At 39.4% G+C, this 26,811-nt stretch overlaps 3 protein-coding genes and 1 pseudogene across 4 annotated transcripts; 1 reads left to right on the top strand and 3 right to left on the bottom strand.

The window, feature by feature from the left end:
• Window positions 1-5,994: 5,994 nt before the first annotated feature.
• Window positions 5,995-6,613, bottom strand: LOC133095660 (histone H4-like; annotated as a pseudogene).
• A 4,106-nt stretch (window positions 6,614-10,719) lies between these two features.
• LOC133095039 (histone H2A type 1-D-like) lies at window positions 10,720-11,130 on the bottom strand. The gene has a single exon (XM_061195866.1). It carries the CDS (start codon window positions 11,110-11,112, stop codon window positions 10,720-10,722), a length of 393 nt encoding a protein of 130 aa, XP_061051849.1. The 5' UTR covers window positions 11,113-11,130.
• A 225-nt stretch (window positions 11,131-11,355) lies between these two features.
• On the top strand, window positions 11,356-21,050 carry LOC133095043 (histone H2B type 1-N). The gene is made up of 2 exons (XM_061195872.1): window positions 11,356-11,839; window positions 18,144-21,050. The coding sequence occupies exon 1, from the start codon at window positions 11,436-11,438 to the stop codon at window positions 11,814-11,816; it is 381 nt and encodes a 126-aa protein (XP_061051855.1). The 5' UTR covers window positions 11,356-11,435; the 3' UTR covers window positions 11,817-11,839; window positions 18,144-21,050.
• Window positions 21,051-21,858: 808 nt separating this feature from the next.
• On the bottom strand, window positions 21,859-26,699 carry LOC133095045 (histone H2B type 1-L). 2 transcript variants are annotated; one of them, XM_061195875.1, is made up of 2 exons: window positions 26,323-26,699; window positions 21,859-21,877 (listed from the first exon to the last, which is right to left on the bottom strand). In XM_061195875.1, exons 1-2 carry the CDS (start codon window positions 26,697-26,699, stop codon window positions 21,859-21,861), a joined length of 396 nt encoding a protein of 131 aa, XP_061051858.1. The 2 variants fall into 2 exon arrangements, with proteins under 2 accessions (XP_061051858.1, XP_061051857.1); XM_061195874.1 differs by lacking the exon at window positions 21,859-21,877 and having other exon boundaries at window positions 26,319-26,699.
• Between the last annotated feature and the right edge of the window lie 112 nt (window positions 26,700-26,811).

The following is a 26,811-nucleotide window of genomic DNA, read 5'->3' on the forward strand; positions in this document are numbered from 1 at the left end:
TTATTACTCATTTATGCCTCATCCCTAATTGCATCACAACCACATTCCAGCTGAGATTCTCTCGTCTGTTATGGGGCCATGGGAAATACCCTAAAGTCAATATGTTTTTTGAAACAGTTTTTGCACTTGGAGATATTATCTTGATTATTCCTACTGTGTCACACCTGTTCGTTTGTACTCACATTCTGGGTGGTAAATAAAAGGCAGGAGGAGCCTTCCTTAGCCTTCTGAGGATGATCACAGCATAACTCGATAGGTTTGCTGTGATTTTTGTCTTTCTCTTTCTCACTTTCTATCAACCTCATCTCATTTTTCTGAATAGCCATAGAATTTAACTGCCAAAGAGAAACTCAGACATCATGTGGACAAAAGATCTGTCTCTTATGTGAAGGCACATAAGAATTACTATGAAAAAGTTGTTTGTTTAAATAATAACTGGTCTTTCCATAGACCAGTTAATCAGAACCTGTAGGACTGGGTCACCTCAAATACAACTCATTAGCACCTCCCATTTTTACTGGTCCCACAGGCCTTTTCAAATCTAAGGGGAAATCTCGGTGTTTTAATACCATCTTTTCATCAATTTCAACTTTAAGAGAATGCTCTCAAAGGCTGTGGAACTCTCAGACCCAAAGCTCAGACCCAAATTAAGGGACAAAGGATCAATCATCCTTTGTTGCAATGAGAGGGCCTGTCCAGGGGTTCAAGTTTTTACCTTTCTCCCAAGAGAGGATTTAGTTCAAAATTCATGGGTTTATTTTATCTGTTGTTAATGGATTAAAGTTTGTTGCCTAAAAAGTTCTTGCTATAAACATCTGCTAGGTTCAGCGGTTATAGAATCAAGACATCAGAAACCAAGGACAACTTCTTGGCTTTCCTTTCCAGCTGTACTGGGAAAACTACCCTTAAAAAAGAAACCATAGGAGTTCCCTGGTGGTGCAGTAGTTGGGGATCTGCCTGCCAATGAAGGGGACATGCGTTCCATCCCTGGTCGGGGAGGATCCCACATACTGCAGAGCGGCTAAGCCCGTGTGCCACAGCTGCTGACCCTGCACTCTGGAGCCTGAGAGCCTCAACCGCTGAGCCCGTGCACCACAACTACTGAAGCCCGTACGCTCTAGGGCCCACGTGCTGCAACTGCTGAACCCACATGCTGCAACTACTGAGGCCCACGCACCTGGAACCCATGCTCTGCAACAGGAGGTGCCGCAGTGGGAGGCCCACATACTGCAACAGAGAGTAGCCCCCGCTCCCCCGCTCGCCACAACTGAAGAAACCCCACGTGCAGCGACAAAGACCCAATGCAGACAAAAAAACCCCCAAAAAAACAAAAAACAAACACAACATAGTCTACACTAAAACCTTAACAAATAGAAAAAAGTATTGTGACTAAATACCCTGAGAATCAGCATGTATTACTTAACACAGTTTCATTGCTTGTTCAGGACTCTAACCTAGTGAGTATACAGGAAAGCTCTCAGTCAATAGCATCAGGAATGTTAGTTAATTAATTCATTTATTCATGAATATTACTGAATGACTGCTGTGCTTCAGGCATTGTACTTGGCACTGGTGATACAGCAAGGAAAAAAACAGTCTCTTTTTACTAGGGAAAGACAGAAAATAAACTAATACACAATCATTTTTCTACATCCAATGGCCAATTATTAGTCTTCATTTTATTTGACCTATTGGAAACACTGACATAATTGACCCTACAATTTCTCTTTGATATACTTTCTTCACTTGGTTCTCTCTTACCAGAGGCTCTGTATCTATTGCTAGCTCATCTCTTCTCCCCAGACCCTTAATGTTGGGGGATACAGGGTTAAGTTTTTACTACTTCTTTTTCTGTACTCACTCGCTTGAAGATCTCACCAAGTTCAGACTTTCAATACCAGCTGTACATTAATGACTTCCAATTTTATATTGCCAACCCAGGCTTCTCTCCTAAACTCCAGACAGACATACACCCAATTTCTTTTTCTTTTTCTTTTCTTTTTTTTTGGGGGGGGGGGGGTGGGGGACAAGTGGCTTTGCAGTACCTTAGTTCCCCCACTAGGGATTGAACCCAGGCCTCAGCAGTGAAAGCACCGAGTCTGAACCACTGGACAGCCAGAGAATTCCCCACAGTTCCCTATATTTTTTCTTCACATGGATGTTTGACATCTTAAAGTTAACATGTCCAAAATAGAATCCTTGGTACTCCCCCATCCTAATCTTTCATTAAAACATTCCCCCATTTAGTTGATAATTACTTCATTCTTGTCCATTCAATTCTTCTAGAAATCCTCTTGATTTTGCCTTCAAAATATATATGGAAACATCAATTCTCTGTACCACTATGCTGCCACCCTGGCTTGAGGACCGTCTTCTCTCCCCTAGGTTACTGGCTTCAGTTTCCTTAATATTTTTCCTACTTCCACGTTTGACTCCCCACTGTCCTGTGGGAAGGTACTTTGATGCCCTGGTAGCCTCCAAACACACTACCAGGCAAGCTCTCCCGTGGCATAAAAAGACTCAAATGAAATCAAAATGTTGGGGATGCATGATTTTTTAAATCAATTTAAACACATAACCTGAGACAAGGGGAAAGATGTAGGGTAAGTTAAGACTTAAAATAAGGGTTCAAGGAGATGGGCCACAGTAGCTGAATCATGGGTTACACAATGCTCAGATATCTTTCTGCTGCATCAACCTTCCTTACTGATGGTTTGGTTATGAAGCCCAGAGTCCAGGTTTGGGCAAGAAGGTCCACAGATAGACCCTGGCCCAGTACCTATCAAAGAGAGATTATTACCCCTGGCCACATCTGTTGCTCACCAATTTGCCTGCCAAATAGACATGGGTTTTATTTGTGTTATCTTGGGCAAAGGACGCATGGGGGCCAGAATGGATACCCCATATCCCAAATATATTTAGTGTATCAGGAAAATTTAGTGACTCATGTAACCCAGGCATATTTAGTGTCCAGGTGTATCAGGTGTAAGTAGTGCCTCAAGGATCGTGCAGATCTCCTGGTCCTTTCTCCTTATACTTAACACACATGTGCTCTACTTTCTAACTACTTATCTATACAGTACTTAATGCATCTTATGAGTTTCATCCATCACATTTGTTTCTCTGTAGCAGAATTAAATCTCTGCAAATAGTATAAGAAATACATATTTCATAATATTTAGGAAGCCAAGATCAAGAATTGGATTAAATATGCTCAGACCTTTAGATAGGTATTTTATAATAGAGTATTTAAATTTTTATCTTTTGTGTAACTTGGTCTGTTTTTTATTAATATGACATAGTTGTGAAAAAGGGATGAAGGCTTACTTGTTTAAGGAGGAGTGGTTAGTTCTAAGCCTATATTAATAACCACATTCCTATGAAAAAGGATTTTGTATAAAATCCCATCACTCTTCTATATTGTTTTGTAGACAGGGCCAATCAATCTATATTTTATATTTTCAAAAGTCATGTTAAGTATTACTTTTTATCAAAAGTTCTTTTAATGGACTATTTTTCTAAAATTTGATGAGTCAGTTTGAAAAATATAGCAACTGAAAGTATAAAAAGGTTTTAGTGAAGGACCTTTAGTCACAATCAAATCAGTTCATTCAGTCCAAAGTGATTAATTCTTGGGAATTCCCTGGCGGTCCAGTGGTTAGGGCTCCGTGCTTCCACTAAAGCGAGACAAAGGTTCGATCCCTGGTGGGGGAACTAAAATCCCCTCACGCCACGCGGCCAAAAAAAAAAAAAAAGTGATTAATCATTGCTTTGTTGATCTTGGGTTAAGCAGCCTGCTTCTAATATGGCTTGCAAAATCTTAAATCAGACCTGTGGTAGAGCTTGACAGTATCAGGTACAGTTATTTATTAAAGTTCTTTTGATGTTTCTTCTGGAAAACTCAATTTCAGATCTGTTTTGTAGCAGGGGCCTTTAGAGATAACTGCATAGAAAACCAGCAACTATCTGTTGATGATAAGAGAGAAAACGTCTGGTCAATGTATTATATTAATCAACATTATCAGTATGGAGTAGGATAGAATCCCCAATTTAGGTATGTATTATGAATAGTGAGGACATTGACATACCTCCCAGTGCCCTTTGATATATGCCATAAAGTATTTGCTATTATTGTCACCAAATGAGAAGGTATTTATACCTAGGAATAAAATCTGTTGGCAGTTTTTTGTGTCTTTTATATGCGTATAATTATGGTCTACCCAACTTAAAAAGTATAACTGTTAAACATTTATATCAATAACATTTTATCTGGTTAACTTAGGGATGTATAGTTTCCTCTTTTGATCTGCCCTCTTTTTTCAAATATTGCACAATATATAGAGAACAGTTCTCACAACTGTATATGCTTCATTACAAATATAAATGAGAGAACAAACCTTACGTTTGGCCTAGTGATCACAACTACAAAAATAATTTAGATATAAATAGATAATACCTTAATGGCTTCATTATTCAAAAGTTGGGGGTCTGGATTTAGAAAAAGTAATATCAAAAAGAAATCAGGCTATGAATGTAATAAGAGATTTCTACAGCCAAATACTAAAATATTGGGTATAAGATAGCATTTAAACTATGCACAGAATACTTAGGGATTTTTTTTGATGGGTTTTTTTTTTTCTTTTTTCTGTTTTAAAGAACTGAGAGACTTTTGTCAAAATTATTCGAGAAATCAATGGAAAGCCACAAATAGTAATAGACCCTCAGAAAATGTTGGGGAAATATAATTAAAAGCAAAATCTCCCAATTCAGAAAAGCTCTCCAAAAAGGGAGTAGGAACAGAAAAGTTTTACTATTGCATAAGCATTAAACCAGACTGTGAAGCATGTCACAGGCAATTTGCTAAAGGGATTGCAAAGCAAGGAGAGAAATCTCTTTTATACAGCTAAATGGGTACAACCCTTTCAAACATTATGTAGGCTTAGCAATTTGGAATCTTGTGATAAGGGAAGTTAGGCCTGTCTCTTTTCGGAACAGAGATTGTGTTATCTTCCTTGATTGTATTTCAAAGAGGAAACATTCCTGAGTTGGGAGACTGGCTAGATGAGTATTTAGCACTTGACATTATGAAGATTAACTACTGGTGAGGCAAGGGAATTTTTAACTTCAGCTATAAAATATGTAAATCTGGTCATTGTTTTCTCATTTTTTGTACATGTGGGCAATTGTCCTTTAGTCTGTGTCTCTGCATTAGTCAAGCTTTCACCTTTGGCTTTGGGTTTTTTCCTATAGCTTCTAAGACCTGTGGGAAGATACTAAGGCCTCCTTTGAGGTTAGGTCTGGATTTCTTAATCTGTTAGGAAAAACTCTACCAAGGATCTTTTTTTAATTAGGTCTCCTAGCTTAGAGGGCTGCCCTGTATTTTTTCATCGTAGAGAACATTTCTGTAATGCGACCTTTTTTTTTTATAATTTAGTTGAAATGCCTTTTAATCACATCCCACCCTCACTAACTATTCTGTGAGATATTACAGTGAGCCTGTCCTTTATCAGCCTTCCGTACTGGAGTGTTAAAGCCTATTTAACAGCCACGGGTTTGTTTCTTGAGCGGAGGACACATGGAGCTAGAATAGGTGATTGTGATCGAATCGTAAGTCCTTATGTATACTAAATATGCTACGAATTAGTGAGGAGCCAGGTGCACTTCTTTTCCATCCCTTTCTAAACATTCACTTGCACTCCATCTACAAAGAGAAATGCCACTCTGGTAAAACTTTCAAGTCATATGTTACTTGGGTGATCCGTTTGCTTCCAGCTTATGACCATCTAAGCTTTCTGTGCTCAAGCAAAGGAACTTTCACAGTAAAGGGTGTAAGTTGTGCTCCTGAATAGTTAAGGGTAAAGAGCAAAGCGAAGAGCCAAGGATGTAGAGAATGTGAAGCGTGAAAAAGCTCAAAACAAACCAGCATCACGGCTCCTCAGATGAAAAGATGGGGGCCCTGAAAAGGGCCTTTTGTTGAACAAAGAGCGCGAACACTCAGCCGCCGAAGCCGTAAAGAGTGCGTCCCTGGCGCTTGAGCGCGTAGACCACGTCCATGGCAGTCACAGTCTTGCGCTTGGCGTGCTCTGTGTAGGTGACGGCGTCCCGGATTACGTTTTCCAGAAACACCTTCAGCACCCCGCGGGTCTCCTCATAGATGAGACCAGAAATGCGCTTCACACCGCCACGCCGGGCCAGGCGTCGAATAGCAGGCTTCGTGATGCCCTGGATGTTATCGCGCAGAACTTTGCGATGACGCTTGGCGCCCCCTTTTCCAAGGCCCTTACCGCCTTTGCCGCGACCAGACATGCCAAAAACCTGGAGGCTTAACGAAGGTTAACTTCCAGGCCGCCCAGATGCAGGCCTTTATACGTCCGTTGGCGGACCGAACTGAGAACCTGAAGAAAGGTAGCGGGAAGTCCCGCCCCGGGAGGGGGGAGGGGAATTTGACCAAAAAGAAAAAAAAGCCTTTTTTGTTCCTTGGTACTGTGTTTCACACGGTGGTAACTATTTTGTTACCGTGTTTAAGGCTTTAACAATTGCTTTTGAATGCGAACGCAAAACATAAATGTTGTGGAAAAGGGCAAAACTCGTTATCTCACCACACATAGATCATTGCTGGTAGCTAATTTCGTATCAATATTTTGGTGAACAGATAAAAGCACATATTCTTTCAAAGAAAATGTATGCAATGCCGCAAATGGCATTTTGGAACCTCTTTGATTACATTTTAACCAATTTCCCTTATTTAAAGAGAAAATACATTTTTTATGTCTGATTGTTATTCTTATGAATGCTCTTTAATACAGTTTTAACCAACTCCCTAGCAGCCAGTTTTTTTTTTAATAAATCATTTTTTTTCCATTTAAGAAAAATTTACTTCTTCACTATACTTGGGTATATACTATACTGACATTTCTAATGAAGGGTAGCAGAATACGCCACTCCCAAATATCTTTTAGCATAAGGATTATTTTGAGCGGATTGTTTCTGAGAAAAAGCAGACACAGGAGAAGCTCTAAAAACAGAATTGAATTTACCCCTTTTTAAGGGAAATTTACATTTATATGAGAAATCTCCATTTGTAAGGGTGTCTCACTCAATGCGCCAGAAAGAGAAAGATAACTCACAAGAAACTTACCATTGGAGAAGGTGCAGGATTTAATCGGCCTCCCCTTGTTTACTGTGCTCTTCCGGGTCACCTCCTACAACAGCCCCCCCAACACACACGTCTTTTGTCTTTAGCTGAAGATGATATTTGAAGTGGCGGTTCGGGCCACTTCTGGGAGTTTTACTCAGTTCCCCTCTGTTTATTCCATGTATACATGAGACGTACACAGTATTAAACTTTGTTTTTCTCTTGTTAGTCTGTTTTTTTTTTTTTTTTTATTACAGGAGGGTGTCAGCCACAGAACCAGTGAAACTAATGTTTTCATATAAACAATTGAAATAGTAAGCATAGATAAAGGTCTGGAAGAGGAGAAATTTATAAAAACCACAAAAAACAACCTTAGGGGAAAGGCATTGTTTGGGAGCCTCAGAGATTTGTATTGTTGAAGGTTCCCTAATTCTCTGTACTTAGTGTCTGCCCCTTGTCCAGAGTCCCTGCCCTCTTCCAAGTTACTGGTCCCCAAAATCACTCAGTATCTTCATTATTCCACCAGGTAATTAATATTCATTAACATCAGTAGCATTTATTTAAATGTGAGACTGTTGCTAGACTGGAGAAGGAAGTAGGAGGTACACCAAATTAATAAGGTCATGCAGATCAATTTTTTTCCAGATAAATTAATATCATGAAGTGAAAAGGCAATGTAACTCTTTACAACTGGTCTTTGCTCGTTGGACCCCTCTGATCTTTAGGCTCCTTCCTCCAGTTTAGCTACTTTGAAATTATTCATTTGAAAATCCCTACATTTTCCTCCATGTGATCTCATCCTTGTTTAACTTTCAACTTCTTTTTTGCCTTTATTTATATCACTTATTTACTTTATAAGGATTTTTATTATTATAAAATTAACAGAATTTTTTGACTATATTTTATGGGCTTGTCATTGAACTAGGGTCTGGGGATATGCAAATATGAATAAAACCCAGTCTCCACTCCAAGGGAATTTGTACACTAATGGATAAGCTACCAAAAGTGTTCAGAATGAGCTCCCCAAAATGTGCCACATTTGCACATTGATTATTTTGAGGTAAAGGCAATTGAGATCCTGCAATCTCAAGATAAACTTCTGCTCCTCCCTTATCTACTTAGAAGGATTTGAATTGGGGGTCTTTCCCACTATGAGGATTATTACCGGAGAAAAATTTTATCTGAGTGAGCCAGCTGCATGGCAGGGCAAACTAATTACCCAATATTTGATTTCCCTCTTATTGTCCATGTGAATTATCCTCTTGTGCTTGGAAGCCACTAAGCCATTCCTTAGCTCAGGATGGCATATATACCTCATTTTACCTTTCTGTTTTTGAACTTCTCAGGAATGTGGGGTTTCCGTATGTATGAAATTAAATTCGATTTTCTCCTGTTAATCTATCTCATGTCAATTTGATGATTAGACCAGCTAAAAGAACCTTAGAAGGGTAGAGGAAAATCCTTGCTTCCCGACAGTACACAACAAATCTAATATGGGAAGATACTGTTAGGTTCTTTCATGGTAGTCCAGAGTCTGCAGAAAGGAAAATTAATGGGAAGACCAACTCCAGGAATAAAGTTTAAATAATACTTTCATAAATCTTGTGCTACTAAAATTGAACTGTACCTTTTATGAAAACAACTTTACAGTATAAACTATGGAGTCCTAAAAAGTTCTTCAGCATCTAATTGAAATTAGAAATATCTAAATTATTTTGGAAAGATTTTTGGAAAGTTTTGTTATCTCCATTTTTAAATACAAGTTTTACTTTTTTTCTGATTATGTAGATAGTAAAGAACAGTATGTGCTTTATCCAATGAAATTGGGTTAATAGTCCATTAATTTAAAAAACTCAGTTAACACGTGGAATTATAAGCAATGACATATCACACTTGAATATTTTATTTTATTTAAAACAAAAATTTATATTCATTTATCAACTATTTGATTATAAGTTCATTGATTTTATCAATCAAAACCACATCAATAATTGTAAAGGCATTATTTTAACAATGTGGTGGTTCTTGCCATGGGGAATAGAATGATGCAATGAGGCAAGTGTTAGTAATTGCATGATCAATATCAATAACAATAACAACAGCATATTTTATTATTAAAAATTGAAAGAACTCATAGGCCTTCCTTGGAGCTGTATCATTTACTCTACTTGACAGTTCTACTTCTGAGATATAGTTGTTTAAAATATACAAACTCAAGTAATGCAGATGACTTTCTTTTTTTAATTTATTTATCTATTTTTATTTTTTGGCTGCGTTGGGTCTTAGTTGCGGTGCTCGGGATCTTTCGTTGCGGCGCGCGGGTTTCTCTCTAGTTGTGGCGTGCCGGTTTTCTCTCTCTAGTTGCGGCGCGCGGGCTTAGTTGTCCAGCAGCATGTGGCATGTAGGATCTTAGTTCCCCGACCAGGGATCAAACCCGCGTCCCCTCAATTGGAAGGCTGATTCTTTACCACTGGACCACCTGGGAAGTCCCGCAGATGAGTTTTTAAGAGGGAAAAATTGAATAATTAGATTCACTGAAATCAGGATTCGGGTCTTCCAACATCAAATAATGAAGCCAAAAAGAAAAGGGAAAAAAGGTAACATTTACGTCCTGTTTGTGATTGCTGAGGTCACTTTTATTCCAAGGAATACTATTTACATGTGATTGCGGTTCAGATTTAAATATAGGATATACTGGGAATTCCCTGGCGGTCCAGTGGTTAGAACTCGGCGCTTCTACTGCAGGGGGCCTGGGTGGGTGTGTGTGTGTGTGTGTGTGTGTGTGTGTGTGTGTATAAAACAAATATTTCAGGAGACTCAGAAAACCTATTCCAATGGACTAGGAATGCCATAGAAATTCATTTTCATTAAAATGTATTCATAAGGAAAACTACACATGAGCTGATGTGGAGAGGAACTGAAGGCCCTCTCTAGCTAGGGTGACTTGGTGATCTGAGAGAAGGTGAGAGCGATGATGGTGGGGGAAAGGGGAAGCAAAAATCATTGACAGCACTAGGACTATAAGAACCTGATAAGTGATTTACAATCGACCTTTCCTATTTGTTAAGGCACACCCTCTTCCTAATGCAGTTCCATACCGCCTTTACTTCACCATCATTGATGTAAACAGTCCATTATGAAATGTATTCTCTGCCTGAAGTTACTTTTAAACAAGTAATTTACCTGTCTGGATTACTACTCTATTCTCATTTAGGAGGGTGTGTGGTGCGCAGTAAGACTGAATTAGAAGGGAAGGTAGGCCAAAGTCGTAAGGTGCTGTTTTTTGTCTGATGGACATTTGCCCCTGTAGAGGAATCACAGGGATGTTAATTTTGCTCATAAGTTTAACCTAAATTATGTAAGCAAATGTTTTGCTTTTTGGAAGGCAATTAAGGTACTCTGGGGGAAATGACCTAGATGTAAATGACTTAGCCAAACTTTGTTATAGGATTAATATTCAACAGTATCTTGCTTTCCAAAACAACGTGACTTTGAAAGCACAGCTCCTTTTGTTGATAAGGTGGGTGGCTCTGAAAAGAGCCTTTTGGTTTGGAAAGATCTGATTTGCAAAGAACGACGGACTTCTACTTGCCCTTGGTCTTGTGGTGGCTCTCGGTCTTTTTGGGCAGCAGCACCGCCTGGATGTTGGGCAGGACGCCGCCCTGAGCAATAGTGACTTTACCCAGCAGCTTGTTGAGCTCCTCGTCGTTGCGGATAGCCAGCTGCAGGTGGCGCGGGATGATACGCGTCTTCTTGTTGTCGCGGGCCGCGTTGCCCGCCAGCTCCAGGATCTCGGCCGTCAGGTACTCCAGCACCGCCGCCAGGTACACCGGCGCGCCGGCCCCGACCCGCTCGGAGTAGTTGCCCTTGCGAAGGAGGCGGTGCACTCGGCCCACGGGGAATTGGAGCCCGGCCCGCGAGGAGCGAGTCTTGGCCTTGGCGCGAGCTTTGGCCCCTTGCTTGCCACGTCCAGACATGCTGAAAGTAAAGACCCACCAATATGAGTTAGGTCTGAATAGATACAGAGAGAGCTACCCTACTTATAGTTTTCACTGGGCGCGAAAATGAAAGTGTACCATTGGCAAAAACTAGTTTTACTTAACCCAATGAAATCGGATTTTGAAATACACTTATTTTGATTGGACAAAATTGTTACGTGACGTTTCCAGGATTCACCACCAATCAGACGCTCGACTTTACTCACTGCCTCCTTTGTTTAAGAAGCTGTGAAGGAAGAGGACTCAGCTTTGTTCTCGTTCTTCCTGTTATTTTTGAACTGTTTGGCAGTTAATTCCGCACCATGCCTGAGCCCTCCAAGTCTGCTCCGGCCCCGAAGAAGGGCTCCAAGAAGGCGGTAACCAAGGCTCAGAAGAAGGACGGCAAGAAGCGCAAGCGCAGCCGCAAGGAGAGCTACTCCGTGTACGTGTACAAGGTGCTGAAGCAGGTCCACCCGGACACCGGCATCTCGTCCAAGGCCATGGGCATCATGAACTCGTTCGTTAACGACATCTTCGAGCGCATCGCGGGCGAGGCGTCGCGCCTGGCGCATTACAACAAGCGCTCTACCATCACCTCCAGGGAGATCCAGACGGCCGTACGCCTGCTGCTGCCCGGGGAGCTGGCCAAGCACGCCGTGTCCGAGGGCACCAAGGCCGTCACCAAGTACACCAGCTCCAAATGAGCCAGGCCGCAGCGGAGCGAGCGGTAAGGCTAGGCCCACACCCCAAAGGCTCTTTTCAGAGCCACTCAATCTTCTGAAGAGAAGTGGCACTCACTTTATACAGCAGGTGTTTCTTATTTGGTGCAAAGTATAACAAGTTCCGCGATTCCTTTTTTTTTTTTTTTTTTTTTTGGTCTTTAAACAACAGATTTATTTTCTCGCAGTTCTGGAAGCTAGAGGGCCAAGATTTGCTGTCAGCGGGGTTGGTTTATTCTGAGGCTTCTCTCTTTGGTTTGCAGATGGTCATCTTTTCTGTCTTCATTTGGTCTTCCTTCTGTTCGCGTTTCCTCATTTTCATCTTGTTAGAAATTACTTCCACTACAATGTAGGTGGTGCTGCAGCAATACTCGAGACATTTTTATATGTTTTTATGTCGAGAAGGGTGAGGTTCATTATCAGACAAACGTAGTGGAGAAGACAAAATGCACTTTGTCCCAAAGGAAAATCCTCTCGCCTTTAAGTTTGAACCCGGCAAAAGATTTTGCTAACAATGGCTTGAGCGCTCCATCCTTAATTTTAACGTGTACATACCTGACTAATGAATTGCTTGGCGCACAATAAGGAAGGTACAAATCGTTTTATTCACTTATGTTTCCTTTGGGGAGGAGTGCTGGCTCTCCTCCCCTTTCCCTGGGTTTGGGTTTGCCAAATATTAAGTTAGAAAGGCAGAAGAAAAACAAATGGAAGTGAGAATCCAATTCAAATTATCGCACACATCAACCAGGTGCCACGTTTATCGATAGCCAATCCAGACGCTGCGCGCGCAGTTTGAAGTTTACCAACGGTGTCCCTCGTGAGTCTATCCTAATTGGGAGATTTCTGGGCCACGCGGCTTTGTGGGAAGAACTCTGCCATTTTCTCCACTCCCTAATTTCTCTGAGTGAAATTCCTCTGTATGGGAGGGATTAGGTCCCACTCCTGCCTTTACTGTGAGGATCCGCTCCATGCTTTCTTTCTTTCTGCATGTCACTTGCATTTACTGTTTCTCTATTAATCGGAATAAATTTTTTAAAAATAGAGAAGGGCTGTTCCCCTATCCTCAATTCGGGAAACCAAAACCCATCTCTTCATTTTAGGCTCTTAGGAATGAATGGCATATTTAAAACTATTTTAGTCTTTACAGGGAATCAGCATGGAAATGCTTCCCAAAGAAGTTATGTTATTCTACAAAGTGACCACTTGATGCAAAAATTACCATTTGTTCATATTGCATATGAAAATACATAGGTGACCTAATATGTTTAATTTGCAATATGCCAAGACAAATGAGTGACTAGCCATGAAAAGTCTCTTAAGGACTAAAGTCTTGCGATGGGGAAACTACTTTGAATCTTTGCTTAAGGGCTTACATTCAGAATTAATAAGTATGACCTACATCTGTGCAAAGTGTATTATATTATTTTTTCTAGGTGATTTATAATTTCAAATTTCTGACTTTTTATATTAGGCATATTAAAAAGAATAATTTGAATGTAGGTTATAATAAAACATAGAGACAAAATATTTCCCAGAGGATTTCCTCATGTGCTTAGAATGAAGAAAAATATCCATTAATAAATTAAGGGGTTTTTTAAATATGTTTTAATTCTTTAAAAAATGACTTTTTATATCGTGTCTGCTTTAATTGTGAAAATAATACAGGATATAAAATTGAGAGTGTAGGCATGGCCCATTCATGCATAAAATGATAAATGTTCAATGATGATAACTTTCTAAAGTACTTGCACATGTCCAAGAAAAAAAAAGAAAACTATAAAGTTACACCTCATTTAATACTAGGAATATGTATATGTGATGTGACTGGAGTTGCACCTAAAATATAGCTCAAATATATCAGTGTCTTCTACCTGTTGGTTCTTGTGGAACAGTGTTTTGAGAATATGAACTGTATAAAAATATCCCACTCAAATTTGGGACGTGACATTGTATAAATGTAACACTGGACTTTTAAAAAATAATTTTTTAAAGAAATATTTTATGTGCATAACATTGCTAAGTTAATTTTATTTTATTTTTTGCCTTATTTTCCTCATGTGTGGAATGAGGCCAACAAATACTACCTCAGATGCTCATTGTATTTATTTACTTTTGGCTGTGTTGGGTCTTTGTTGCTGCGCGTGGTCTTTCTCTAGTTGCGGCCTGAGGGGGCCACTCCTCGCTGCGGTGCACAGGCCTATTACTGCGGTGGCCTCTCCTGCTGAGGAGCATGGGCTCTAGGCCCGCGGGCTTCAGTAGTTGTGGTACTCGGGCTCAGTAGTTGTGGCTCGCAGGCTCTAGAGCGCAGGCTCAGTAGTTGTGGTGCATGGGATTAGTTGCTCCGCGGCGTGTGGGATCTTGGGATCTTCCCGGACCAGAGCTCGACCCCGTGTGCCCTGCATTGGCAGGCGGATAATCACTGCGCCACCAGGGAAGCCCCTAAAAAATAATTCTTGATATTAATTTGATTGTAGCTTCGTTTTAATTTACTCTTTCTTCCCCAACATTTATTTTAAACTGATATCTTGAAAATAAACTAGTGAAATATTAAGATACTCTGTATGTTTTAATGTATTTGTATTTGGCCAAATAGCTGTATTTGACCAAAAATCTTAAGAAATTGAAATTCAGTGCTGCCTGCGATTAAAATAATTATACCATAATATAAGTGTGTGCATATATGTATATGTACATATATTTATGCGTATACATATAATATACACATAAAATGTTTTATTTATACACACATTACTAAAATATGTTATATTTCAATTTTTCCAACACTCTTACTCCAAGAGGGTGACAAAAAATATAAAAGCATTAACTGTCTAGTGTCTGATTATTTTAGGCTCTTGGTACAGAACAGCAGTGAGATGGAGAGTATAGAGCCAAACCTTTGAGATTTTTAGCTATACCATTCCATTAGCCAGGATACACTTTATACATGCATACATATATATTAAGTTTTAATTTCTATTATATTTTTATTATATTTAATGGAATTAATAGAATAATCAGAAAGTGGAAAGTGTTGGAAAAATTAAAATTTCATTTTCTTTTAAAATAACTGGTGTACAGATGATAATGACTGGGAGAATCATTTGCAACAATGCATTGCAAAAAGAAAACATAGTAAGAGCATCCTCATGTTTATGAGCTGTGGACTATATTAATTCTTCCAAAAGCTCAAAGTGAAATATTAAAATTACTAATGTATTATGTGTATCTTAGAAATATATACCTGGATAAAAGTCCATTGTATGCTTTATAAAATTTTTAATAATACTGTTTTTTAAACACATTGTTTAGATAGGCAGCCCAAAATCTAGTAAATTAACCTTGGTGAGGTGATGTTTTATATGGCAGAGAAGAGTGAAGCTATCAGCTCAAGAAGAAAAGTGAGTTTGATTGAAAAAAAAATTTATTTGGGGACAAGATAAAGGACTTTCTGTGAAAAGAATAACAGGCACTTAGCCTTTAAAAACAGGGTTTTTAGTCTGTCATCATAGTGTTCTCACAGTCTTCTGATGCAGCCAGGTGCATCACGCAAAACAGTCTAACATAAACACTGGTATGGAGATTTCCACCTCTATTCAAGAAACTAAATTCCTTGAAGAGGAACTGATTACAAGTTTTGAGACAAGGGAAATTCTGATGGGTCTAGAACATCATGCTGACTGAAAGCAAGGATGATCTCCTATGTTTGGAGTAACAATAAAGAAAGTTAAGATGAGAGTGGCAAGAAAGCCTGAAAGAATCCCCACGGTGTAAGTAGTGCTAACTTGAGAATTAAAACTAAACAAACAGAACAGTTGTAGTTGTTTACTGGAATAGATTCAGCATATAAAAAGCCATGAATCCATGATAATAAGCAATTGGAACAAATACTACGATGAGCTGAATAAGAAGTTTACCTGGTGTGTCTCACTATTCATCTTTTCCCAAGTCTTTGTGCCCCATGTCACTGAGATGAGCATCTTCTTCTCCAGAAAGTGCCTGGCTTTGCAGTCTTAAGGTTCTGTTGTACCTATATTAGGGGAAACTCCACCTCCTGCAATGCTATAGGATCAAGTCTCAAAAAATAGCTCCCTGAGAAACTCGCTGATGCTTTGTTCAATAAAATTTCAGGAGAGCAAATTGCATTTTAATGATTGCCATTGTTGGAAATCAATCCAAACACTAATTCCCAAGGCATTCTCAAATTGTCCTGTGTACCAGCTTCTGCCACAGCCATCCCCAACACTACCACCAACGATGTGGTTACTAAATAAATAAATAAAATGTTAACCTTCTCTTTGTCCTAAAGGCAGTGATCCTCAAACTGTGGTCTGGGGACCCCTGCGGGTCCCTGAGATCCTTTCAATGGGTCTGTGAAGCTAAAATTACTTTCACAATTATCCTGAAACTTATTTAAAAGATATTTGCAAAATATAGAACAGTGCTAATCTTCTTACTAATTTTTTAATTTTGAAAAATATAGCTATCTTCATAAAATATGTATGTTGAAAAGGGTTTATTGTAATTTTTAAATGAATTAATAAAACAAATATTCTTTCAGTTTTAACTTCTAATAAGGTAAATATCAATAGTAGTAACCTATAGAAACACAAATTCTTTGGATCCTCAATACTTTTAAAACGTGCATGGGTCGAAAACTTTGAGAACTGCTGCCTTAATAATTATGTCACACTAGGACTGTTTGATTTACTGTTTTTCAAATTATTTGGAAATAATTTCCTGTGTACTTATGCTACCATCTGAATACACAGATCCATTTGCTTCATTTTGCTGTTATGTTTAGGGATTTGGCTTTTTAAAGTTTAACCTTATCCTTACATAAAATATTTTTACATAGTTCCAAGGTCAAATCAAGGTATGTTCAAAGAGGTCTTTCTCCTTTAGCCTGTAGCCTCTCTCATCTTATAGGTAACAATTTTTAATGTTGTGATTTAACTTCCCATTATTTGTTTGTTAATTATAAGCATACATTTGTGTATTCTTAGTTCCCCTCTATTATATATATTTTTTAATGTTTATTTAATATTTATTTATTTGGCCGCCTCGGGTTTTAGTTGCGGCACGCGGGATCTTTCATTGCAGCGCGCAGGCTTCTCTCTAGTTGTGGCGTGCGGGTTTTCTCTCTCTAGTTGTGGCGCACAGCCTCCGGGGCGCGTGGGCTCTGTAGTTGTGGCGCGGGTTCCAGAGCGCGTGGGCTCTGTAGTTTGCGGCACGCGGGCTCTCTAGTTGAAGCGTGCGAGCTCAGTAGTTGTGGCGCGCCAGTTTAGTTGCCTCTTGGCATGTGGGATCTTTAGTTCCTTGACCAGGGATGGAACCAGCTTCCTCTGCATTAGAAGGCGGATTCTTTACCACTAGAACACCAGGGAAGTCCCAGTACCCCTCTACTAGATAAACAGTAACATCTTACACATAATTTTCTCTATCTTGGGTTGTTTGTTTTTTTTTTTTCCTTTAAAATATATATCCTGAAGATCATTCCACAATAGTATATGGAGATTTTCTTCCTTTCTTGTTTTCTAGCTGCCTAGTACCCTGGGCTTTCTTCTTTTTCTGATTCTTGGCTCTGTAATTCATTTTCTTGTTAGCTGCCTGACCCTTCAATCAGATGTTTTCTAGTTGTTCTAAGCATCAAGATTTATCTGAATTGCCTAGTCTACTATTACTGGACATAGGATCAAGGTATAGTATTTATTAAAATGTTTTTTTAAATGTCAATCCATAAATTACTCTAGGACTTCCAGTCCTTAAAAATCTTTAAAATGCAGCTGTGTAAAATTGATATGGGTCACTGCAGACGTACCCTCTGGTCCAGTGATAACTCAAGTTCTTGCTAACGATGCTCAAGTTAGCACATCAGTTGCCATAGTGGGTTACTTGTTCATGATCAAAGAAGTGAGATGGTAAATTGAATGTAAATAAATACTAGTCACAGGACTAGAGAAAGAGACTAAACACTGTATTGTTGGTTCAAGAAATCAGGTTTATAAATTTGAAGAAATCAATAACTTTTATGAAGTGTCTGTGAAGCCCAAAATTTAAACACACAGAGATTAACTGTAATACCTTATCAATAAACGGTAATAGGATATACCTTAAAAAGTATAGGTTATATTTGAGTCAAATCTCTTGAAGTTTAGGCATTTCATTCTGGCTCCATTTTTTTGCAGTGTCCACACCAAAGAGCTTAACATTCAAACACCTTCACCTCACTGTCAAGGACATTTTTATCAAAGCTACCATCTCTTCAGTCACATCTTTTTTTCCTTGAACTTTCACTTATGCCTTGTTTTCCAGAACTACATCCATCACTTCGTGCTTGAGAAGGGATCCTTCTGAAGTCATCAGAATAATTAACTTCATCAGAGTACTCAGAATGACATCTACTATGGATTCTCCGCTTCTGCCATCCTGACAATCCTCTGATACATTTTTGTTGGATCCAAAATCTTGGTGGAGGGAAATCCCTGAACAACATCCTGACTTCTTAAGGTGGGATGCTTATCTCCTTAGGCTACATCAGACTGTAGTTGTTGCTACCTTCAAGCCTAGTGTTAATTTTCACAGTGGCCACACCATGGAACATAGACCTCTACAAACCACAAACCATGACTTTCAATAATTTTTCAGTTGTAATTTGATGGAGTTAAGAAATATAGAAGAATATATACCATTCATCTGCACCATGCCCTGCTGCTCCAGTGTCCTGGACCTCAGTCCATCCTATGTAGGAAGATGATAGCCTGCAATAGAACTTTAAGGCCACTCTCATTCCATACCTGTTTTCTAGATGAAAAAACTGATGCACAGAGAAGGGGAGTATTTTGTCTAAATAGCTAGAGGATCAATGACAGAATCAGTTTATAAACCTCATGGTAGTAGCCATCAGTGTACAAATGATAGATTTTGTGGTCTTTTGTTATCATCAAACTAAATTCTTTCAAAACAAATGGAGATGACCCATTCGTATTTGTTTTAATAGTGAAAAAGATGCCATTCTTTATTTGAAAAAAAAAAAAAAGTTTCTCCCTCTTGTTCCCAAGAACAGGAAAAAAAAAAAAGGCAATTTTTTTTTTTTTTTCTTGGAGAATACTGGTCAAATTCTCTTTGGAGGGTCCTATAGCTCTACCCTATCATCATAGTACAATTAACAACTTTTGCCTTTCCTGTGGGAAACAAGCATGTATAGCAAAGTCTGCCTGTTGATTATAGTACTGAAATTAAGACAAACTAAACTCCGTCTGTAACTTTTCCAGAAGACAGTGTTTGAAAATTGCAACTTATACTCACACAATGCTTGCAGACACCCTGTATTTCAATTGTTGGAAATGTGTGCCACCAAGGAGCAGAGAGAAACCTGCCCTCTGAAATCGCGCCATGTGAGACATGGAGTTGTTGTTATATCTCTTATCTGACCATTATTTCTGCCTTGAAAGCAGTAATGAAATAGACAAGAAGAGGCCTCTCCCTGAAGCAGCAGCCCCCCCTGGGAAGACCCTTTATACTCATTCTCCCAGAGGGTCAGCAATCCAGGTTTGCCCAAGTGAAAGGCTAAAGTATCACTGTGGATGAGACCTGAATGCTGTTTAATTATTTGCAATAGATACAATGTAGTTATTTTTAAAGTAGACGTTTAAACATTAACCTATCCTTATTCTTAGTTTCTTTTGTCCTCCTCATTCCAAAGAACCAAAACTAGGCCTAGTCCGTGGAAGGGAGTCATACACCCCTGATTTCTATGGGCTGTTCTATTTAAAGGAAGGCAGCTATTATGGGGAGAATTTTATCCGCCTCCCCCCTCCTCGCTGAACCCTCAGAATGTAACCATATTTAGGGATAGAGTCTTTAAAGAGGTAATTAAATTAAAATGAGGTCTTTGGAAAGTGAGTAGGTCCTACTCCAATATGACTAGTGTCCTTTTAAGAAGATGAAATTTGGACGCAGACAAGTACAGAGGGAACACGTGTGAAGATAGAGGGGGAAAGATGGCCGTCTACAAGCTAAGGAGAGAGACCTAGAACCCATCCTTCCCTCACAGCCCTCAGAAGGAAACAGCCCTGCTGACACCTTGATCTCAGACTTCTAGACTCCAGAACAGTGAGAAAACAAATTTCTGTTTTTTCAGCCACCCAGACTGAGGTACCTTGTTATGACAGCTGTAGCAAACTAATAAAGCAGCCAATATGTTACTATAATGTTACAATCCCAATCCTCTGTCTCTTTAGCTGTAGACCAAAGATACCACTAGCACTTACCTCATTTGATTGGAAAAATAAATTAGATAATGCACAGTATCCAAAGATAGTATACACTTAATAAATGACAGCCAATAACTACTGTGATTTTTTCCCCTATATGCCAAAAGCAAGATGTAAGTGCCATACAGTTTACTGCTTGAGGGCAGATCCTGGAGTGAAGAGCCATGACGTAAACTCTGACATTCAATAATCCCTCAAATGACAAAATATTAGAGCAAACGAAATGAAGAACTTCCAGATGTACTGGAGATAAGCAAGAGAAATACATGAATGGGAATAAAATACTGAAAATAGCAAAAACAAATAGAGCACCAAAGGAAGGTCATTCTTATAATCTGCATTAGTAAAGAACCTACTCTAAAGCAGCCTAAACAGGTGGAAGGAACATAGGCCCTGGAAAACCTTTTGTGACTGAAGTTCTGCCCAATACTTGTTAGCTGGTTATCTTGGATGCTGCTTCAGTGAGCCTGTGTGTATGATCAGGCCACACAAGATGGCTGTTCTCTTGCTCTCTGTACATCCCCTGATCGAACAGTCCCTGCTTCACCTCACCCTAGTCACAGGACTGACCTTTCCTCTTAATCATAGAGCTTATCACTATCTGCTTAAGTGCTTGCCCCAGCTCCAACCAGAAATTTTTCTGATTCTTAGAACAGAACGGCTCCAGCATGCTGGGTTATTAAAGGGAAATATCTGCCCCCTTGATGGTTGTTAACCAAAGGGACAGTGAGGGATGTCTTCCTCTGCTGGTTTCCCCGGTAACTGATGAGCCCACCTGACATCAGTCCCCCCTATAATTGGTACACTGGTACACCCCCCCACCCAACCCCCACCATGAAGACTGCTGCCATGTCCTGTCTGCTGTTGGTACAGAGTGGGGAGTCACTCTAGAACTTTGCTTCAGACGTGTAAGATCCCCTGTTCAATAAACCATTGATGTCTCTGTTGCTGTCTCCAGGCATTTTCTTTGGTCTCGAGGCTGGCCAATTACAGGACTTGCAGGCCTACAGGGTGCAGCCTAACACTGTGATTCTTCTGATTACCTGTAAAATGGAGATAATAATAAGGCCCCAGTTCTTAGAAGGATTTAATGAGATGATGTACCCTGCTTCCAAGTGTGTTCTTGGGACCCGGGTGAGGTGCACAAATAAAAGTTACTATGAAAAAGACATTACATAGATTTTTTTTCTTTCAACAAAATAATTATTAAATAATATGAGAAATAAAAATAAGTGTAATTTAATAAATGTTCCACCACAAAGTGAGCTTCCCTGGGTCATATAGCTTTATATTTCCTGAGTTAGACATATAATAGTGGCTCAATTAAATAGTACATTAATTAACCAGTATTTTCTCAGATCTGTACTAAGTATCACTGGGGGCATGGAAAATTATCATAAGTAGTATGTGGACTTTGGTGTTTAAAATGTTGAAACAGAGAGTGAAAATATCATTCCCTTTTCTACTCTCTTTAAATCTTTCTGATTAAGTAACTGGGAAAGCATTAATTTGGTGCTAGCAGATCTTTAAGGCCTTGCAAACACTTGTTAATCCTTGCCCCCTTCCCCAGTCTTTCAACTTCATAACAAAGAACAAGTTTCAGACTCAAAGTAGTAGGCAGCAAATAGCATATAACTGAAATTGAATAATATATACATATATTTACATATTTACATATTGTTTTATACTTGTATTCTGTTCATGGTCAGAGGCAGGAATTTTCCACTATGGTTGTCTTTTAAAATACATTGATTTCATTTTTTTTTTTTTTTTCTTTTTTGACCGAGCAGCCCTGCTTGCAGGATCTTAGTTCCCCGACCTGGGATCGAACCTGGGCCCACAGCAGTGAAAGTGTAGAGTCCTAACCACTGGACTGCCAGGGAATTCCCCTAAAGAATATATTTTTTTAAAATATTAAGTAAACAATAATATAGATTGCACCCTGATACAGAAAAAAGAAAAAAATCATAAAAGTGGAACTCAAATAACTGAAGTTTGAACAATACTGAATAAAATAAGCAATGTCATAAACCAGTAAATGGCAAAATGGCACTATTGTTATATTTTATACTTTATATAAATTATAGATCTATATATGTTATATAAATATATAAATTATATAACATTAATATAACACTACTTATGTATAATTGTATATATAAAATGTAATATAATTAATATTTATTATTATTACATCAAACTGTATTTAATATTAACTGCTGTAGGAATTTGGAGGGAGTAATGTTATTCTGGAATGTGGCAATCTGGGAAAGTTTCTTGGAAGAAGTATAACAAGGTTTGACCTTAAAAGAAAGGATCGCTAAGGTTTCAGTTGGTATATTATCAACTAAATATGTTGGGTAACACATTATTCCAAAATTGAGCAGCTTAAAACAGCAAACATTTATTACCTCATAGAGTTTCTTAGGGTCAGGAATCTGGGAGCAGCTTAGGTGGTAGTCCGATTCAAGATCTCTCACAAAGCTGCAATCAGGTCATCTAAACCTTAGATTCTAAAGGCTTGACTGGGACTGGAGCTTCTAAAGTCCAAGAAAAAGCTTGTTTATAATGCTGTTGGCTGGAGGCCTCAGTACCTCACCATGTGGATATCTCTATAAGGTTACTCATGACAAGGGCTGGCTTCCTTCCTCTGGAACAAGTGATCCAAGAGAGTGGGAGTGATCAAGATGGAAGTCCGTTATCGAATCTTGAAAGTGACATACCATTACTTCTGTCATACCCTGTTGACCATAACGCTGGAGCAATGTGGGAAGGGCACCAATATTAGAAAGTAGGGGTCACTGGGTGCCATCTTAGAGGCTACTTCCCACAGTTGGCACAGAAGAGTGTGCCTCTCAATCCTCATAGCCATCAGCATTAGCTGGGGAATTTCAAATACCCCAGATGTCCAGGCCCCTCCTCTAATAAATTGAATCAGAATCTCTAGGGGCAAAGCTCTGCAGTAATATATTTTTTCAAAGTTCTACCAGCAAGTTTGATGCATGATTAAAATTGGGAACCACTGGACACAAGAGGAGTGAGAAACTAGGAATGTAAAAGTGAGAGTGGCCCTTTGATTATTACCTAGTTACATGGATAATGTACCATGAGAAGAAATATGAGAGATTTCGCTCTCTTGGCTTGAGACAAGGGTGGAAATAAGGCCAGAAAAAGCTAAAGAAGTTGCAGAAAGGTTAAGATTCAGGAGTGGACGCACGTATTAAATGGTGGGTATGGGTTTGATGTTTGAAAGACATCCTTATTTGTCAGTGGCTCTTGTTTGTGTGGTCCCTGGTGACCCCCAACTGGAAACAGATTCAAAATCGGTGATTCTTCCACAGGAATTTGCTCAGTTCAGGAGGCTGTGGAGAAGAGGACTATTCTGGAACAAAAAGTAACTGCTGGGAGTAAAAGGCCTGGAGTTCCTATATCTGTAAGGAAGCGTCTGGTACTTCTTTGGGGTCCCTGATGCCCTGACTTGGCCTGGTAGTCCTTCTCTCTGACTTCTCGGAGAGGTTTCAGCAAAGAAGTAAAATGACACTTCCACACAGAGCACCATGCCCATTGTCCTTTTGAAGTCCAGGATCAGGGGTCAAAATGAGTCACAGCTGATCACCCAAAACCCACAGCTTTCTGCAGCTACTAAGAATTTGAAACATATAAGAATGAAATCCAAAGCCATTATACTGTCATATAAGGTCCGACACATTCTGGAAGGCCCCGTTCCCAGCACTGTTTCCCACCTCCAGCTATTTTGCCACCTCAGTCCCAGTCACATTGGCCACCTGCTGTCCCTTGTCTAACACCGGGTATTTCCCCCTTACCCCACATATACATTCGGGGCCTCTTGTTCCTGCTTCCTTCTGCCTAGAAGAATCTTCCCCAGTGGCCCACTCCCTTGTCTCTTCATCTTTGTTAAAATTTCACCTTCTTGATGAGCATTCTGTGATTATGTTATTTAAAATGGAAGATACAAAACCATTCTTTATCTTCCTTTTCTGCTTTGTTTTCCTCCCAAATGTTTAATGTTCATTATCTTCTGACATTCTTTTGTTGCTGTTTTTTTTTTATGTGCATGTCTGTTCCCACATTAGAAAATAAACTCTATGTGTGCATGACTTCCTTTCTGTTTAGTTCATTGATATATTTCTGGCACCTAGAAGAGTTTATGGGACATAATATGTGCTCAACAAATATTTATTGAAAGAAAAAATGAACTAGAAAACACTGTACAGACTGAACTTTGAGATTCAGTTTCATAAATGAAGATGACCTTAAGCCTTTCAAATGCCAAATAGATGTATAAGATTCCTTTTTAATATATACAAAATATGTGCATAATAATTCTTAGACATTCACAAAGCAGTCTCACTGATCCTCACAGTAGTCATGTGACTAGGAATTGCTGTTATCCCCAGTTTACTGATAGGGAAACTGTGTTTCAGAGAAGCCAAAATCTTGGCCTCTTAAAGTAAGTGGCAAATGTTTTAGGAATTGGTCTCCTAATTTCAAGTGTAGGTCCCATAGGCCAATCATAACAGTGGACACAGGTAATGTTGATTAAAAATGAATTATAAGGGAATTCTCTGGCAGTCCAGTGGTTAAGACTCTGTGCTTCCAATGCAGTGGTCGGATATCTAGATCCCACAGGCCATGGCACGGCCCAAAAGAAAAAAAAAAATTGTAAAATAAAATGTTAAATACTGAAAGAATACTCTAGAAATAAATCACACTTCTTAGGTCTAATGGAGATAAAGGCATAAAGATATAGGAAAGACTGGGAGGTCCCGGCTTGCATATAGACAGGGTGTATGTGTGTGGGAGAGGTTGAAATAAAAAGGAAAAAAACTCTGGAGAAACTTCAAGAAGGTAAAACAATGCAAGTTGGAATAATCAGAGAGGCGATTAGATTTGGGATTGGCTTTGCAGGACAGACAGGATTTAGATGGTAGAGGAACTGGGGCTTAACAGAAACAGAATGGAGAACGGCTATATGGTGCATTTCAGGAAATAACTGTATCTTTCTAGGCCTAATATTAGTCATGTCTTCACTACATCAATAACAATTCTAATTTCATATTCAATGTTAATTGATGTAGTAAAGAAATGAACTAATATTAAACTCCATAAATATTCTGCATGTTTCTAGTGACCTTTTTGAGGCTACAGGGAAGGCAATCACTGGCTTTTGTCTACAATTTTGGCTTAACTCTCCTTTGCTCCTGAGCTCATAAGTTCAGCCCCAATTTTGTGCTTTCTATTCCCAGAAGCCCAAGGCCTCCTGTCTTTTAATGGGAAAAGATTGAATAATATCTAGAAAAACAGTAAAGATGTTGGGTTTTACCATCTTAATATCTGATAGTCTGTAGCATGTTTGGGACTTATATTTCCACACTGATTCTTGAGAATGCCTAATTAGCTCTGAAATATGGGCCTAAACACCGGGAGATTGCGCTTCCCCCTTGGAGAAAAATGCCATCCTTCAGGTCTCAAAGACTGCCTTTTCATTTAGAATTTCTCCCTTATTACAAGGGGGAAAAAGGTAAAGAGGAAACAGAGTGAGATGAAATGTGGAGCTGACTCAGAAAAGAAACTGATACTCTTAAATTCTTTTTCCCAATTAAAAAATTTGACCATGTAAAAATAATAGTGAACAGAAATGCCATTCCCAAAAGGGGTGAAACATTAAAACTTAAGAATAATGCAGCAGGATCAAATTACATGAAAAATCTAAAGGGGACACAACCTGCTTGTTTTCCTTTAATTCATTTTTTGGGGTGATATTTATAAAGCATGGGGAGGGTCAGGGCATGGAATGGCAAGTGTATGACTGCTGAAAAATGATGTAAGATAAGTAAACGTTCAGTTAAAGAGCATTTGAAATTTGCTAGCCACTAACTTACTCAAAGATTGATCCTCAGAGTAAAGCTGAGCTGGACGGTAAGTGAAATAAGCACAATAAAATTCGTTTTGGGTGATGGCTGTAACATGTACAACTTGTTGTCAGATCATCTTATTTGAAATACCACAAACCCAAAATCTAACTTGTTGCACAAATTAAACAGCATTTACTAAAGGCTTCAGATTAATATTGCTTTTGTCGACCTCTAAAGCTGTTTAAACTAAGTGCCAGTTCTCTTTGGAAAGCGTGGATGGCTCTGAAAAGAGCCTTTGGATGTGACGGAACCTGATCAACTGCTTTGCAGCCAGTGGCTCACTTGGAGCTGGTGTACTTAGTGACAGCCTTGGTGCCCTCAGACACGGCGTGCTTGGCCAGCTCGCCGGGCAGCAGCAGGCGCACGGCCGTCTGGATCTCCCTGGAGGTGATGGTAGAGCGCTTGTTGTAATGCGCCAGGCGCGACGCCTCGCCCGCGATGCGCTCGAAGATGTCGTTAACGAACGAGTTCATGATGCCCATGGCCTTGGACGAGATGCCGGTGTCCGGGTGGACCTGCTTCAGCACTTTGTACACGTATACGGAATAGCTCTCCTTGCGGCTGCGCTTGCGCTTCTTGCCGTCTTTCTTCTGAGCCTTGGTCACCGCCTTCTTGGAGCCTTTTTTCGGGGCAGGAGCGGACTTGGCAAGCTCAGGCATGGTGAAGAGGAGTTAACAAAATCCTCCAGAAACAAAAAGTGAGCAATGGGCGAGGCGAGTCCATTTTATTTACAACTGCATATGCAAATGAGACTTAGTAAAGTTCTATGTC

Source organism: Eubalaena glacialis, chromosome 7 (assembly GCF_028564815.1).
Source record: "Eubalaena glacialis isolate mEubGla1 chromosome 7, mEubGla1.1.hap2.+ XY, whole genome shotgun sequence".
NCBI lineage: Eukaryota > Metazoa > Chordata > Mammalia > Artiodactyla > Balaenidae > Eubalaena > Eubalaena glacialis.